The sequence below is a fragment of the Diceros bicornis genome, chromosome 9, assembly GCF_020826845.1.
Source record: "Diceros bicornis minor isolate mBicDic1 chromosome 9, mDicBic1.mat.cur, whole genome shotgun sequence".
In the NCBI taxonomy this organism is placed as follows: domain Eukaryota; kingdom Metazoa; phylum Chordata; class Mammalia; order Perissodactyla; family Rhinocerotidae; genus Diceros; species Diceros bicornis.
In genome coordinates, this window is record NC_080748.1 from 19,977,962 (window position 1) to 19,992,982 (window position 15,021).

General features: G+C 32.9%; 1 protein-coding gene across 4 annotated transcripts in view; it reads right to left on the reverse strand.

The window, feature by feature from the left end:
• Nucleotides 1–12,695, reverse strand: part of POSTN (periostin) — a 34,268-nt gene extending 21,573 nt beyond the window's left edge. For all 4 annotated transcript variants that reach the window (XM_058548047.1, XM_058548045.1, XM_058548046.1 and 1 more), the window contains exons 1-7: nt 12,572–12,695; nt 11,152–11,250; nt 6,651–6,715; nt 4,815–4,972; nt 2,486–2,650; nt 1,477–1,623; nt 811–952 (exon numbers count right to left, since the gene is read on the reverse strand). In XM_058548047.1, the coding sequence (XP_058404030.1) occupies nt 811–952; nt 1,477–1,623; nt 2,486–2,650; nt 4,815–4,972; nt 6,651–6,715; nt 11,152–11,250; nt 12,572–12,690 (895 nt within the window). In that variant the 5' untranslated portion in view covers nt 12,691–12,695. The remainder of the gene's footprint in view (nt 1–810; nt 953–1,476; nt 1,624–2,485; nt 2,651–4,814; nt 4,973–6,650; nt 6,716–11,151; nt 11,251–12,571) is intronic.
• Between the last annotated feature and the right edge of the window lie 2,326 nt (nt 12,696–15,021).

Sequence of the window (15,021 nt, forward strand, 5' to 3'; positions counted from 1 at the left end):
CTCAGAAGGCCTGTAAAGTTATTGGTTAGTGATACCTATTCCAAAATACCCAAGCCGTGTCTTGCGTTTGCTGCTCGTAACAGAAGAACTGTACATAATTTGTAAAAAGGTTAATAGAAGCTGAGGGTAAGACAAAAAATTCCCTAAAGACAACATCTAGCAAGTAGCAAAAATAAAGATAATTTCTTAAAGGACATCTGAAGGGAACTTTGCCTTAACTATATCACATCTATAGCTGTATCCTCAAAATTTCTCATCTTAAATTTTTAAAATGTATTTTGGGATAGGCTGAGTGAGTAAAATATGCTAGTCACAATGTAAAATCTGTTTGAGAAAAGAAAAAGAGATACTGGAAAGAAGCCAAAATCTATGTAGCAATAAATAATGGCCCAAGAGAACCATGCAATTTTCTCAACTCAATTATATCTTTTAGCATAAATTTAGAATTAAAAGAATTGCATAATATGTATATGATATTAAAATTGGATGACCTAATATTTCTTTTCAACACTTGCTAATCCTTTCTAATGCTTGCTACTTATTTACTTGAAAGCAATACAAAAGAATGTGATCTTCAGGATAGTCTTGTTATTTAATTACTAATTAATTATTAAACTAATTGTTTGATTACTCTGCCTACTCTTTCAAGGACTTGGTTTTTTAAGATTTTTATAGTCCACCTCAGAACAAGAGTTTTTCTTTGCCTTTGCTTATCAAAGCTGATAATATTTTCACGGCTTAATCTCTTTTTTATTTCCTTTACTTCTTGGAATTCTGCGAGGCTCCTCAAAGAGAAAGACATTTTAGTACCTTCAGAAGCCACTTTGTCTCCCATGATCCTTTCTAGGACACCTCGTGGAAGTTTCTCAAAAGCCTCATTGGTGGGAGCAAAGAGTGTGAAGTGACCATCTCTTCCCAGGGCCTCCAATATATCAGATGTGATGGCAGCTGCCTGAAACAAGAATGCACTTTTTAGAGGCTCGCACATTGCAAATCCAAAAGAGAATTACAACACACTTAGCCTAGGCTGACATGAAGGAGTTGCTTCTATAGAAAATTATAGAAGTTTGCTCTCATTACATCTTTGAAACATTACTTTTTGGCACAACCAACTATGTCCTTTCCAACTTTCCTCAAATTATCTTTGTAAGAATGGGAATTCTGCCAATGTTTGTGTGACTGTAGCAGTACCCAGCAGTACATTTAATAACTTAGATGGACACGTTCTAAAAGCACTAAATACACTACAGTCGCATAACTAACCGTCTTTATCTCTCATGTCCACATAAATAATATTATCTCATATGAGGAGATGATTTCTTCTGTGAAAAATGAAAATCTTTTCATTTCAAGAAATACATTTGTTACTTTCTGCCAGATTTGTTTAATACCATTCTCATTGTTTTTAGATTCTGACACGGAAAGTGGAAGAATTTCAATGATCCAAGACAATCTGCTGCTACTTCTTATACTTACCCTAAAAGATGAGAGGTCATCTTCTGCTTCAATGAAGTCTTGAATTGAGGTACCAATTTGTGTAAGGACACGGTCAATGACATGTACAACACCATTTGTTGCAATCTGGTTCCCATGGATGATTCGAGCACAGTTAACAGTGACAACCTATCATTATTTGAGAAAATGAAAATACAGAAATCAGAGCTATTCATTGACCGCTGAGACTGTAAGCCCATTCCCTATTGTTCATTTATACTAGTAAATGTAACATGAAGGAACCGACATTCTGAATATAAATGCTGAGGATGAAGACTTACATATTGCTATGTCTAAAAAAGAAACTAAGAGAAAATAGAACCAGTTAAGAACCCAAGTCCAATTATACTTAATGTATCTAGAAACATAAGGCAAAAGCATTTTTTCATCTGTATTATTGCTTTTATTCTGTTCTTTCTTTTACAGAGATAGTCATAACTTATATAAAGAAGTCTAATTATTTATAAAATAAGTTCTGAGAGAGAGAAACAAACAATTATTGCATAAATATAATCAGTCCTATTCCAATTATTTCCTAAATATTACCACATCATTGACCCTTTTTGTCCCTGGAAATTTGTTGAAAGGGCCCTGTGACTTTGTTGGAAGTTTCCCACAGACTCTTATCTAAACACACAAGAACCTAAATCAGTATAGCAGCCAGAGAGTAAACAAAGGAATATTCATTCTCTGATTATTCTCTGATAAATTCTTATTTATTATTTTTTCAAACACATCAACTACTAAAATTTCCTTTTTTAGAACATCTAAGTCTACTGTCAATGAACTGTCAATTTAATTTATTCTCACAATCACACTTAGTAGAAATCAGTCACTGAATTAGAAATTTACATGACCTGAATGTGGGGGAAAGTCATGATATGGCATTTTTATTCACTAACATCTTATTTCTGTGAACATTATATAAAAGCTACAGAAAAAATTCAGAGCAACATTACTCAGAAATGTACTTTTTATCAATGAAACTTACCCCGTTAGGATAATGGTTAATGAAAAGCCCCAAATTGTTATACATCGAGGGAACAATCATGCCATTTTTTAAGTCCTTGGTCAACATTCTCTTATTAACCATGTGGCTATGTAAAGCATTCAATAATTCAACATTTACATTGCTCTCCAAACCTCTACGGATATCCTGGGAAAAATTGAAATGATAGAAGTTTATTTTATTGCTGCTCATTATTAAGATTATTATAGTCATACTATTTCTACTCTTTTGTTACGTTCTCATTGCATCACCCAGATGGTCAATTAAATTGACATAAAAGTTTAAAATTATATTTTTTCAATTTCTTAAGAAATTTAGTACTTTAGGTACTCAGTTAAGGGTCCTGAATCTGATAGAGTGCTTGGATATTTTTAAAAACAAAGCACATTTTTTTAAATGAATATATTGATGAAGAGACAATCTTGATGTAAAGTAAGGACTTAGGGGGATATGCAATTATCAGATATTTACAATATTTTGAGTGGTAAACAAAACAAAAATGGAATTATATTTCTACACAGCATTTGAGTTTTAACACATATTTTACATTTATTCCATAACAAATTCAAGAATTCAATCATCCTGTACTTGTTTATTTATCTAATATCATATATTGTATCATACTGTACTCTGTGCTATGGGAAATACAATGATAAGTGAGGTGAAGTCTCTACCTTTAAGGCACTTACCAGATAGCAGCAGGTAAAAAGAAACGTAGTAAGATAAAGGGTAGAAGGAGAGAGAAATGCTTTCAGGGTTCAGATGAGGAAGTCCAGTGATTCAAGGTTTGGAGACAGACCTCGAGAGGAAACAGGATAGGAATGGCATGATGGTCATTCTAAGTCCAGTTGCTGACACAGGGTGAATGATGGGAGAGCAGAAGATGTCCAGTGTGGTTAGCACATATTTTTATGTTTCTCAAGTAATATTAGGGTAGAAATTAAGAAAAGTATGTGGGATGTTTTCACATTTAGAAAAACACAGATGATTTTAATGCTTGAGTAAAGTATAAATTAATCTGGCAATGGGGAGCTACTGAAGATTTTGCTGCATTGGAATATAATGATTAGACTGGACTTTAGGAAGGTTAATCTGATGATAATGCATAACAGAAAAGAGAGTATTAAGAGCACGAGACATGAGATATGGGTGACTAACAATGGTTTGTAAGAATTGGAGAGAAAGGAGGTAAAAATGACTCACAATTTTCAAGTCTGAACACTGAGATTGGTACTGCCAATTACAGAAAAAGGCAACAGAAAAGCAATTGTTTATGGGGAGAAAGAAAATGGCATATGTTTTAGATAACTTTTTGTTAAGACTCATTGGTGTATCCAAGGAGAAATATTAAGATGAATATTAGAAACATTCTCCTGGGGTTCTAAGGAGAACAAGTACAAGAAACACAGATTTCATGGTTAAATGTGCCCAAGTGGTAGCTGAAGCCATCGGAAGTGCATATAAAAAGTAGAGTCTGGTTCTTGGAAGAACTTTAATAAGACTCATTTTAAGGCAAGGAAGAAGAAGAGTCAGAAAAAAGAACCAGAAAGGTAGTTAGAGATGTGGTCAGAGACAAGCAGAGGAGAGAGTTCTGTAAAGCAAGCAATTAACCACACAGTTAAAGTAGCAAGAAAACATTTAGAGAAATCTGCCCAAGTTTTACTAAATATTATTCAACTCTAGTAGTAATTATCAATTCATCTTCATATCAAGTAGAAAATAGGAATATATTTCTATACCAGGTTTACATTTTTGGAAATTGAGTCATAATTTAGTGTGTTGTAAATCAGATTATGCACAAAAACTTTGAAAATCAAATGCATTGTTTTCAACACTTCATTTCAATATCCACATCCATGTTTATAAATCTGTCAATCTCTGAACAGCCATATATATTTACATATAATTAAAATAATAATTATATCTATATAATATAACTTATAATAAATTTTAAATTCCACTAGGCTTCTTTACTTACTTTTCTACTAGATATGTCATCTAAAATTAAATATATTTCTTCACAATCAAAAAAGAAAGAGGAAAGGAGTAAAATAGAATAATGACAAGCGCCTGTTCCACTCTTGGTTTGCCTGTCTTTTATTAGTCTATGAGTCTGCTGGGGAGTAATTTCATTTATGGATGGATTAAAATGCTTTACTCCTTACCCTCAATAACTCATTCTTTTATGTATCCTCATATATGTACAATAGAAAGATATAAAATTTCTATTAATTTCCAAGTTAATAAATCAATTAAAATGAAATAACAATAACAACAAAAATAAATTATATTAATAAAAACAATGAATTACAGAATCCAAGTTGTCCCAAGCCTCATTACTCGGTGCGAAGTAAGTGAAAGACCCTTTTCCTTCGATCTCTTCTCTCAGTTTTGAGACATCAGAATAGCGCTGTGTTTTGGTGGCTCCCACGATGCCCAGCGTCCCGTAAACATGGTCAATGGGCAAAACTGAAACAAGCAAGAAATGAACAAGTACTTAGGATAATAGTTCAAGAAGACAATTTCACAATCATTTAAACTTTACACTAAGTTCCCCAATACATTTAACTGATAATTTTAGCAATAAAACTTTATGAATCGTCAGTTTTATATGAAAGTTACCTTTTGAGTGCTAAGTAACAAAAAAAAACCCTACTATTTCATATATACTTTGTGTTGGATTTTAAATTATCATCTTGGTTTAACATTTAATCTATTTAGATGTCAATCCTGTGATGTCAATAATAGTTCAATTATACTTATCAGTAAATATCTCTGATTATTTCACTAAAATAAAAAGATTCCCTTCACTTCTTACTGAGAATGGCAAAGGTGATAAGCTGCTTCATGTTGGCTTAAAGCTCCTAACTAGTATAATACTAAATACAATATAAGATAGGAATATAATTTTTATAGATTTCGGTCCCTAAAAGAAATATGTAGACCTGCTTCTTTTCATCATAACTTTAGGAAGGAACTAGATTAAAGTATCTAACACTTCCATAATATTTCTCCTGAACTTCAGAAGAAAGATTAGTGTATGAATGTCAACCTGAAGGTTGTTGCAGCCAACTTATTTTTTTCTGAACCTATCTGATTTGAAAATTAGTATGATTGGATAATATCATAGGATAAATGGTTATTACATTTGTGAATATACCAAGTCTAGGTGATACAATAAGTTAAATTATAAAATCAGGACTTTAAAAGACCTGAAAAGAGATAAAATGAGTCAAAATTAAAAGTAACAGGGTTCCACGTATGTCTTATGCCTAACTTGAAAAAACAAATTCTCGAGAAAGATCTGACTTGATAGTATTTATGTAAAAAAGACCTGATATCAATTTTAATTGCACATTCAATATGAGCTAATGATATGACATAGTTACCAACGACATTAACTAAAGCTCATGGGCCCCCAAAAGTGAGGTATTTGTCTTGCTGTTCTCTCAGCTGCTTGGAACTACATGGATTATAGACACCAGTCTGGGATCATATTCAAAAAACAGATGACTGGATTGAAGACTTTTATGGGTTGGTGTTTATGATGGTGAGGGCTCCAAAGTCTATATCCCCAGAAGAACTGGGGATAATTAGCCAGGAGAAGAGAAGATCTTTTGGAGAAGAGAGAGTAGCTGGAAGAAAGGTGTGATGATTGGTGTTAAATATCTGAATGGCTGTCATTTCAAAGAGGAAATAGATGAATTATTTTTTCTCTAGTTGGCAGAGTTATAAGAAATCAGCCTTCAATATGAGGAACATTATAAAATCAGAGCTGTTCAATTAGAGAAGATGATGCTTTGCCAAGTAGTCAGCTCCGTGTTTCTAGACAAGTTCAAACAGAGGGATTTTGTAAAAGGGATTTTTGTTCTTGAAGGAAAGTTGAACTAATTTAAATATATGACTCAGCTTCTGTTGTATTATCCAGCATCCAGTGTATCAGAAGTATGTTTTAATACCTTATCACCATAATAAATTCATGATTAGCATCAAGATATGGGGACTATATCTTGGATTTATCATGGTGCTAAATGCATACACACACACACGCACACGCACGCACACACTTGGCTTCTCTACAGGCTACCTCAACTCTTTTCCTCATACAAGACAAGTTCCTCATTGGATTTAGTAATTGAAATTTTACCTGCTGGGCAGCCTTTCATTCCTTCCATTCTCATATAACCAGGGCAACATTCATATAACACAGTCCTGTACATTGGAAGAAAATTTATATTAAAATGGGGAACTACATAGGATACATTTCACATAAACTTAACAAAGCATATCACTTATTGCCATGGTTTACTGAGAATCTAAAAACCATTTTATCTTTCTGACACCAAGGTATTTATATTAGTCTGATTTCCCTCTATAGCCTCATGGCATGGTGGAAAAGTTCCAGAATATTGAGCCAGAAGAATGAAGTTTGGTTCCCCAGTTCCACTCCTTAGTAGATGTGTGACCTTGAGCAAGTCATTTAACAAATTTGGGTCTCAGTTTCCCCAACTATATCACATGGATGTAGTAGCTACAACACCTACTCGCAGGGTAGATGTGAATCTCAAATAAAACAATGCTTTGGAAATCCTTTTGGAAACTATAAATAGCTAGAAATGTTCATTAGGGTAAGGTTATTGGAAACTAGAACCATCAGGAAATACATCAACCTATTCCAACCAATAAAATGCTATCCCATTGCTAACCAAAATAATGCTATTTTTGGTTTGAATTGCCAGTAGAGTTATTAATTTGATGATATTAAAGACAACCTTTAAAATCTTCTATTTATTTTTATTTTTGTAAAATTTGGAAAGACAATTTAAATGTTTGTTTTGAGTTATTAGAATATAATATTCAAAAAAATGCTATGCTGTTCAAAGTTAACAAGGTGTGTTAAGTTATATACGGTCAATAATTAATTAAGGCAACAGACCAGAAAATTCAAGCAAAGATATATCCAAAATAACTTTGTCTAATTTACTATAGTTTGAAGGAAAATAGTAACCTGAAATCATCTGTATAATTGCTTCCATTTTCCACTTTATAAGAAATATAACCCTGATCTTCATTTAATCAAATTTTATTTGAAATTTTCTGGACTTCTTCAGGATCTAGCATAGGTAGTACTTTTAATTAAAATTTTACATAATGCTTTGTTTCCTCTCAATAGAAATATGAAGAAGAATTTATCAAACAATTGGAAATAGGGAGAATATTACAATTAAAGAGAAAATACAGACCATTTTGTAATTTTTAATTCATAAATTATGTCATACAAGCTTAAGATAATTACTTATATATTTTCTTGCAATTCTGTAATTAAACATACATTAGCTAGTTCAGACATTATTACTTTCTGGCTTTTTATCTAGTTATGATAATTGTACTCAAGAAGTATGAATGAATGAAAGAATTTGGACATATTTAGAAGAAATATCCCCAACTATAAGAATAAAAAAATTTTTTCTTGGTATGATAAAAATTACAATAAAAACAAATTTTTAAAAAGTGGAACTTTTGGTGGTACAAGATACGGTCTTATATAATAAAAAAACTAAATAAGCTTTTCAGATTGAAGCCAAGTCCATTAATTGATAATGGTCCTGCTTGTGACCTTGGATTCTTGTTTCTCTATTTTCTTAATGTAAAATTTTAAAAGCACAATGTAATGTTGTTTGTAGACAGACATATATAGGTAGTAAAATATGAAAAGATGAATAAAAAAAAATTTCTAGTATGGAATATTGGCTTAAGGATAGTCAATAGATAAGAAGATAGAGAAAATTAAGTGAGAAATGCCAATTTCAATTGTTCTCTAATTTTAAAATAATTTCAAGGATAATTGATATTGGAAACATATACAACCTATATGGAAGCCTTATGTAAATATGGCCCCTGAAATAATTTTATTTACATGGATCCTCATAAAAATCAATTTGAATATTTGGATGCCAAGGGATTGATTAATAATTGCTTATGCATTATCTTTAGCATATATTGTAAACAATTAAAAAATTAGATACATAATTTTTAGGTCAGGACTGATAGGACTTTAAAATAGCAAATAGAAGAGGAAATTGTTAATGTAACGAAAATTTTTATAACACATGCCAATACAACTCAAGGATCAGCCTTAATGTAGAGAATTAATGCACAAGATGGGATAAAATTTCAAAAGAGTCAATTGCAATTTCAGCTAATAGTTGAACAATTTGGTTATCTATGAGTTGAGGTTTTAAAAACAAAAAAGCAGTTTTTTTCAGGAAAACTTTTATGGTACATGTACTCAAAGTACCCATGTAGTCAGTAGGACAAAACAAGAGTAAAGAAAAAATCGTTGCTATGCACATCTCTGAAAGTGAGAAATTTATCTTTGTTTTCTGAATAGTATCCCAAATCTCATGAAAATGTCACTGACATTCTTTAAAGGAAGTCTACAAAACACTCTATTACCAGGCCAAAATATATTGTGGGAAATATCATAAACCTAGGAAGTGTCATGTTTTTCATTAGACCTGCACAGTTACTTCCCCTAAATCCCCAAAGCAAGTGTTCAACCAGAAGAGAAACATTTCTGTCAACTGATGCATAAAGTCATAAAAATGTCTTTGAAAATTTTAGCAGCTGCAAGCAGATGGCAAATCAGGCATTCTTCTTGTCAATATCATTGATTTCTTTCCTTATTTGAAACTAGCAACTAGCATTTACATTTATTCCAGAACACAGATGTAAATGTGTTTGTGAAAATGAAGCTACTTGGAGGAAATAGCTAATATAATTAAACAAAGGAAACATTGTTCTATTTCTGGTAAAAAGCCAGGCTTCAAAGCAGGGATTTTTGTTTTTTTAATGGAATGCTAGAAAGAATCTTGGCATATGTTTAGTATAGGCCTTGGCATCTCTAATATATTTAGATGGTTGTAAGATTATATCACACTTCCTTAACTTCCAGGAAGGATGTAATAAAGATTTCCCCTAAATATTTCAGAGACCTGGTCTTTTCTTATGTAGTTGGTGTGCATTCCAAATATGCCTCATGGTAACCAAGAATACCAAGAACAAATGGAGGAGAATCCAGAGCCCTGGTGTTCCATGCTGGGCCCTGGCCTGCAGCGTGCCCAAGATCTCTGTAACCACTGACTGACATGGTAATTATGTGAATGACTCAAGTCTGGCAGCTGTCTGCAAACTACTAGGAATAATGTCCAGGTCAAAAAGTAACATCAGTTGAAACCCTGTTAAGCCAATGAGCAGGAAGGGGCAGCAATGTCCTGTGGTGTCTTAGACTTGGGGAGGTATAGTCCAGCTAAGGTTATGCCTCGAATACATGATTCTTATTTGGAAATAAAGATAATCCTATGCATTTAAATAGGCATCTGCTCGTAACTCCTTTCCCATCTGCATATTTCAAGTTGTTTGAAATAGTTTAAAGACAATTGAGATTGTGAGTTAGAGTTACTTACCAATTTTACATTTGTCAATTCACTTTACTTTCAGAAACTCTGTAAGTATTAAATTCACATTTCACAGGTAAAGAAACAGAGACTCCAAGAGGTTAAATGATTCCGTATTTAGCATTTGTACCAAAATTATTAAGTTAGGAATAAGTTTTTAACGCTCTCCAATCCTTCCACCGTATTTAGGGTAACTGAAGTTTAATGATGATGTGCTTAGCAGGTTCTCCTTCCAGAACCAGAACTCTGGTTCTCAGGTTTCTCTTATGGAGGATGGGGTCCAGTTAATAGGAAACAAGGAAGAGCCATTTCCTCTGTTTACTTGAGTGAGGAGAACATCTCTAACCTTTTTGATTTAGCAACTTATTCTATCTATGACTCAGCTCCTTCACTTTAAAGTGAAGAATTTGGACCACATGAGCAGTTCTCAACCTTTATATGCCCAGGATTGTATTTTTTCTACCAATATTTATTGATAGACTAAACCAATAAGCATGTCTGTCAAGTAATAAAAAGTGTTTTCCAATTTTAAATTAATTGTTGAAATATGTAATGAAGTTAAAGAGTAGCTGTCATTTTGGCTATTGAAATAGTAATTACAGTGGTGGATTTGATCACCTTTGTGGACCCTTGGGGATCTGGCAGTTTGGAATGGAATGACTGGATTAAATGAAAAGATGAAATTTAAGTCCTTTCCAACCTTAAGCTTTGATGAAAACTCGGAGGGAAACCAGAGTACTTGAGATAATTTCCAAATGACTGTAGGCAAACAATGTGTGCCTCAAAACCCCTGATATTTCAGATCAATTTGTTCTTCTGGCCCATTTTTTAATAAATTGAGGAAACTGAGGCATAGAGGTTAATTTACTTGCCTAAGATGAAAGAGGGCTAACCCAGGAGTAGAAATGACGTAGTCAATCTCTCACATTGATTCTGTACCAAATCACATTGCCCTGTGATTGGCCTCCTTGGATGTCCACGATACAAAGATTCAGGCCTAATGAGAGTTCCACTAGTATAGGGACAAATGCAGGAAAAATTTCTTTATGAATATATGTGATCCTTTTTGGAAAAAAAAGCTCACAATTTTGAGAGTATTTTCAAGAAAAATGGTGCATACGCCCAAGAAAAGGCAAAGACACCATGGTGCTGTCTTTGGGACTGGCACATTAGGAAAAAGATGAGACTTACGTTTTCTTTCCACAGATGGCACCTTGATACCAGTTCCTACATGTGCTGAAGTATTTCTTTTTGGTGCCTAGAATCTGTTGAAGGGCACAGACATTTGGGCTGGAAGACAGAGGGAAGGAAAGCGAGTTAACATCCTAATGATGACTCTTTTTTCATGTCTACAGGTCAGATGGCAAAAAAAAAAAAAAAAGTTAACATATGGATTTGATTTTCAAAGATGTGATTCTAGTCTTGCAGAAATCTGATTCTTGATCCGATCCTACTGAATCACTGGAAAAACTAAAATCTATGGGAGAGAAAGAGAGAGAGAAAATTATACATCCCTGAGAGTAAAACAAAACCAGTGTTTCAAAAGTTAATCTAATAGGAATATTCAGGCAGCATTAAGCTTAACGCAATTTTGTTTTCATATGTCTTATGACTTTTAATAGTAGATAATCCACTAATACTTTTTAAACCAAACATGTGCTCATTTGGGGTGTGGGGGTGCCTTTAGGGCTCTCTGGAACAGTGAATGATCAGAGAGTAAGAGACAAGTTTTACTATGTCCAAAGACACTACACTCTGTAATTTTCTAGGTAAGTAATCACAGAAGTAGATGAGTGTTAAAATTAACTTAAATAATACAGTTGCACAAAAGAAACTTTATTCTTTTGAATGGAAGTAATAGATCAGAACATCCTCTGCCAGAATTTTAAGTGTTTTTCTCTCTTAAAGAGATGGAAGTCTTCTTTGCACTGTAAGGCAAGGGAGCTTTTGAGCATAATGAAAATCCCTCTGAGACATAGGAAGAAGAGCCAAGATTCATTTTAAAAAAATGATAAATGATTGGTTAAGTTACTAAATTATGTCTGATAACTTTAAAAATGTTAAATTGTAGTTGAATTTATTCCATGAAATATAAATTGTTTCTGCAAATTTTACAGAGTGTAAATTTAAAAGCATTCTTAAATGCTTCAAAGAATTCAGAGAACTAGTTAACATTACCCATTATTTAATTTTCATACATAACTTAAATGCAATTTTTCCTAACATCACGTGAGATATTTCAAAGCTGTTTACATAATGAGAGCCACTAACCATAGATTCTATAATTTTGAAAACTTCATTCCAGATTTTTAGAAGGAAATAAAAACACAAATAAACTGAATCATAAAGAAATGTTCTGTTAAATTTTTTTAATTAGATTAAAATTATATAATAGTTCATAAAAAGCAATTATACATGTTATTTTGACAGTAATTCTTAAAGTTTAAAATGCATATATAAATCACAGAATACTAATTTTTTCCTATTTCTTATTACTTTGCAATAAGTAGAAAAAACCCTGAGGTGTATGTAAGGAACTTTATGTGTACTTGCACATACAACAAGCTGAGGAAAAAAAAAAAAAGATTATAAAACCAAACCACTGACTTACCCCTGATCTCGGCCCCTGATACGGCTATGAGCCAGGATTTTGTCATAATGACCATTGGCGTTTGCAGGGTTAACAACAAACAGCAAGAGTAGAGAGAATATGGGTAAGAAAGGAATCATCTTTAGTCTCTCCGTTGCAGTGAGTCCACGAAGAGAACTGGCAGTGGGCTTTGGAGAGCTCAGCGTTTATATACATGTGAGAGCTGGGGGAGGGAGCACTGCCTCAACCTGGGAATCTGAACTCTCTCCAAAAACATCAGCACTTCCAGTTGCCAACTGAAATCCACTTCTGTTAGTTATGTTTACTGAACACATTGAGCCTCTCTTTCTTCTCATTATGAAGAAGATATTTCTTTGTATATTATTTATGTTCCTCTTTATTTTTAATAACTGACTCATTGCATGTTCATACTTCAGTTTTATTCTTTTGTAATTTAGGGGTTTTTTTGTGGCAAATGATTTTGTTTGGATAGTAAGGAATATTCTACAATCTATCCCTTCAGAGTACATGTCCCTGTGCCCAATGAGATCATGATTTGATCTTATCACATCTTGTCACATTCAGTTCATATCAGAACTGAAAGGTTATTATTTTTTACAAGAAAACAAAGGTAGATGTAAGTTTGATAATTACAAGGGAGTAATGGCTGTTGATTAAAAACAAATGTTAAATAGATTTAAAGCTTGCACAAAACATGAAATAATTCTAACTTGCTGATTAAACATGCAGGAGACACCACCTTTTCCTTGCAATCTCGCTAAACTGGGGAGATACCCCCATTTCACTTCTCTTTTCAAATATCAAAGAATAGAGTTAACATAAATCTAGTTCTGGCAACTTTCTCTAACTTTTGAAATGAAGCAGAAAAGAAAAATACCTGTGCTTCATTGTCTTTTCATTACATGCTTCCCATGATGTTGAGCATCTCTAGGCAGCACATCTACTGATAACCACTGGGCAAAAGCATCCCCTATCGGAAGCAAGTATTACTAATCTAACTGTAATCGAATAATTAAATTCATATTAAGAAGAAAGGACATTGCCAGAATTCTTCTGATTTCATCAAAAGTAACTAAAGCCTCTTAATGTTACTCTAGGCGATTCCTACCCAAGGGAATTCTTAGCACATGACATGTCAAGTGTTCAGAACACTTTAGATAAAAGAAATCTGAATGTCAGAAAGCAGTAAGCTGAAACGATAACTGCAGTGAGTCTCCATGAATAAACAAGTTACACGCTATCCTAAAATAAAAATATTATTCAAATATGTCTTGGTGCAAATTGGTCCCACCATAATGGTACATCAGTTTTGTTTCCCCACTGGCAATAGAGAAATTTTACGTTGAATCTCTATGTGGTCCAATGGGAAGGGCTTTTGGGGGAGGATAGATTGGGCCAGAAAGGATTCTAAGTATCAGGAAGGTTATATTAAGCTTGCTATAGGATTTTGTCTTGGGACACTAAAATAATTCTGCAACTTGCTGCTAGTTTATTAAGAAAGCATACAGTGAAACAATAAATTCTGAAATATGATTCAGAGGCCTCTTTCCGATTTGAAAATCTTGGTTTTAGGGTATAGAATATAAAAGAGCAACTTGAAAGAAGAGCTGGAAAGGAGACAGTATAAAAGATAAATTATATTCTTTCCCTACTCCCTTGTGGAAAGAAGAAAATTAATCTATCATTTATCTTTCTCTGAATGGAATTATTCTAACTTCATCTATATGTCAATGGCTTGCTTTATATAATAGATTTCTATTACTCTTATGTCGTGCAAATTGTAGATGGTCAGTAATTGCTTGTTGAGTAGGAGGAAAGATTTTTATGACAAAAATTCTGCTTAATATTAGTAAATTAGCTGTTAGAACATTATTGGTAAGATAGTTATATAAAAGTCTTCAATTCTAGACTGGTTAGACATTATAATGTAGATTACTTATCTTCCAAAACATAACAATAGAATTTTGGAATTACAGAGGAATAAATCAAACTCAAAATATAGAAATCTCTCCAACATCACCAGTATAAATAGTCATTCACTCTTTACTGGGATGCTCATTATTAATGCAAGCCTTTTCATTTTAGACAGCTGCAATTGTTTATAAGGTTTTCTGTAATGAAGCTGAAATCTGCTCAAATCCAATAGGGTTTCATTGGACAGGAAGGAATGACATATAGAGAGAAAGAGATATTGACTTGGATAATATGTATCAAGAGTAAAGAGTTCTTTAAATACAGTCAAGGATGAAAATATAGACTTGACTATGAGTATAGAGGTGAAGGCAGAATCAATAATTTTCTGTTACTTGCTTTCTTAATAGTGCCTGCAATAAATTGAAAATATGTTGATTATTTTCAAGAACAATTTTGATCCAGTTGTTCCTTGTGACCACAGTTTTATTCATTGGAATCAACGGCTTCCATTCATCCTGATTCCTTCAGTGGTCTAA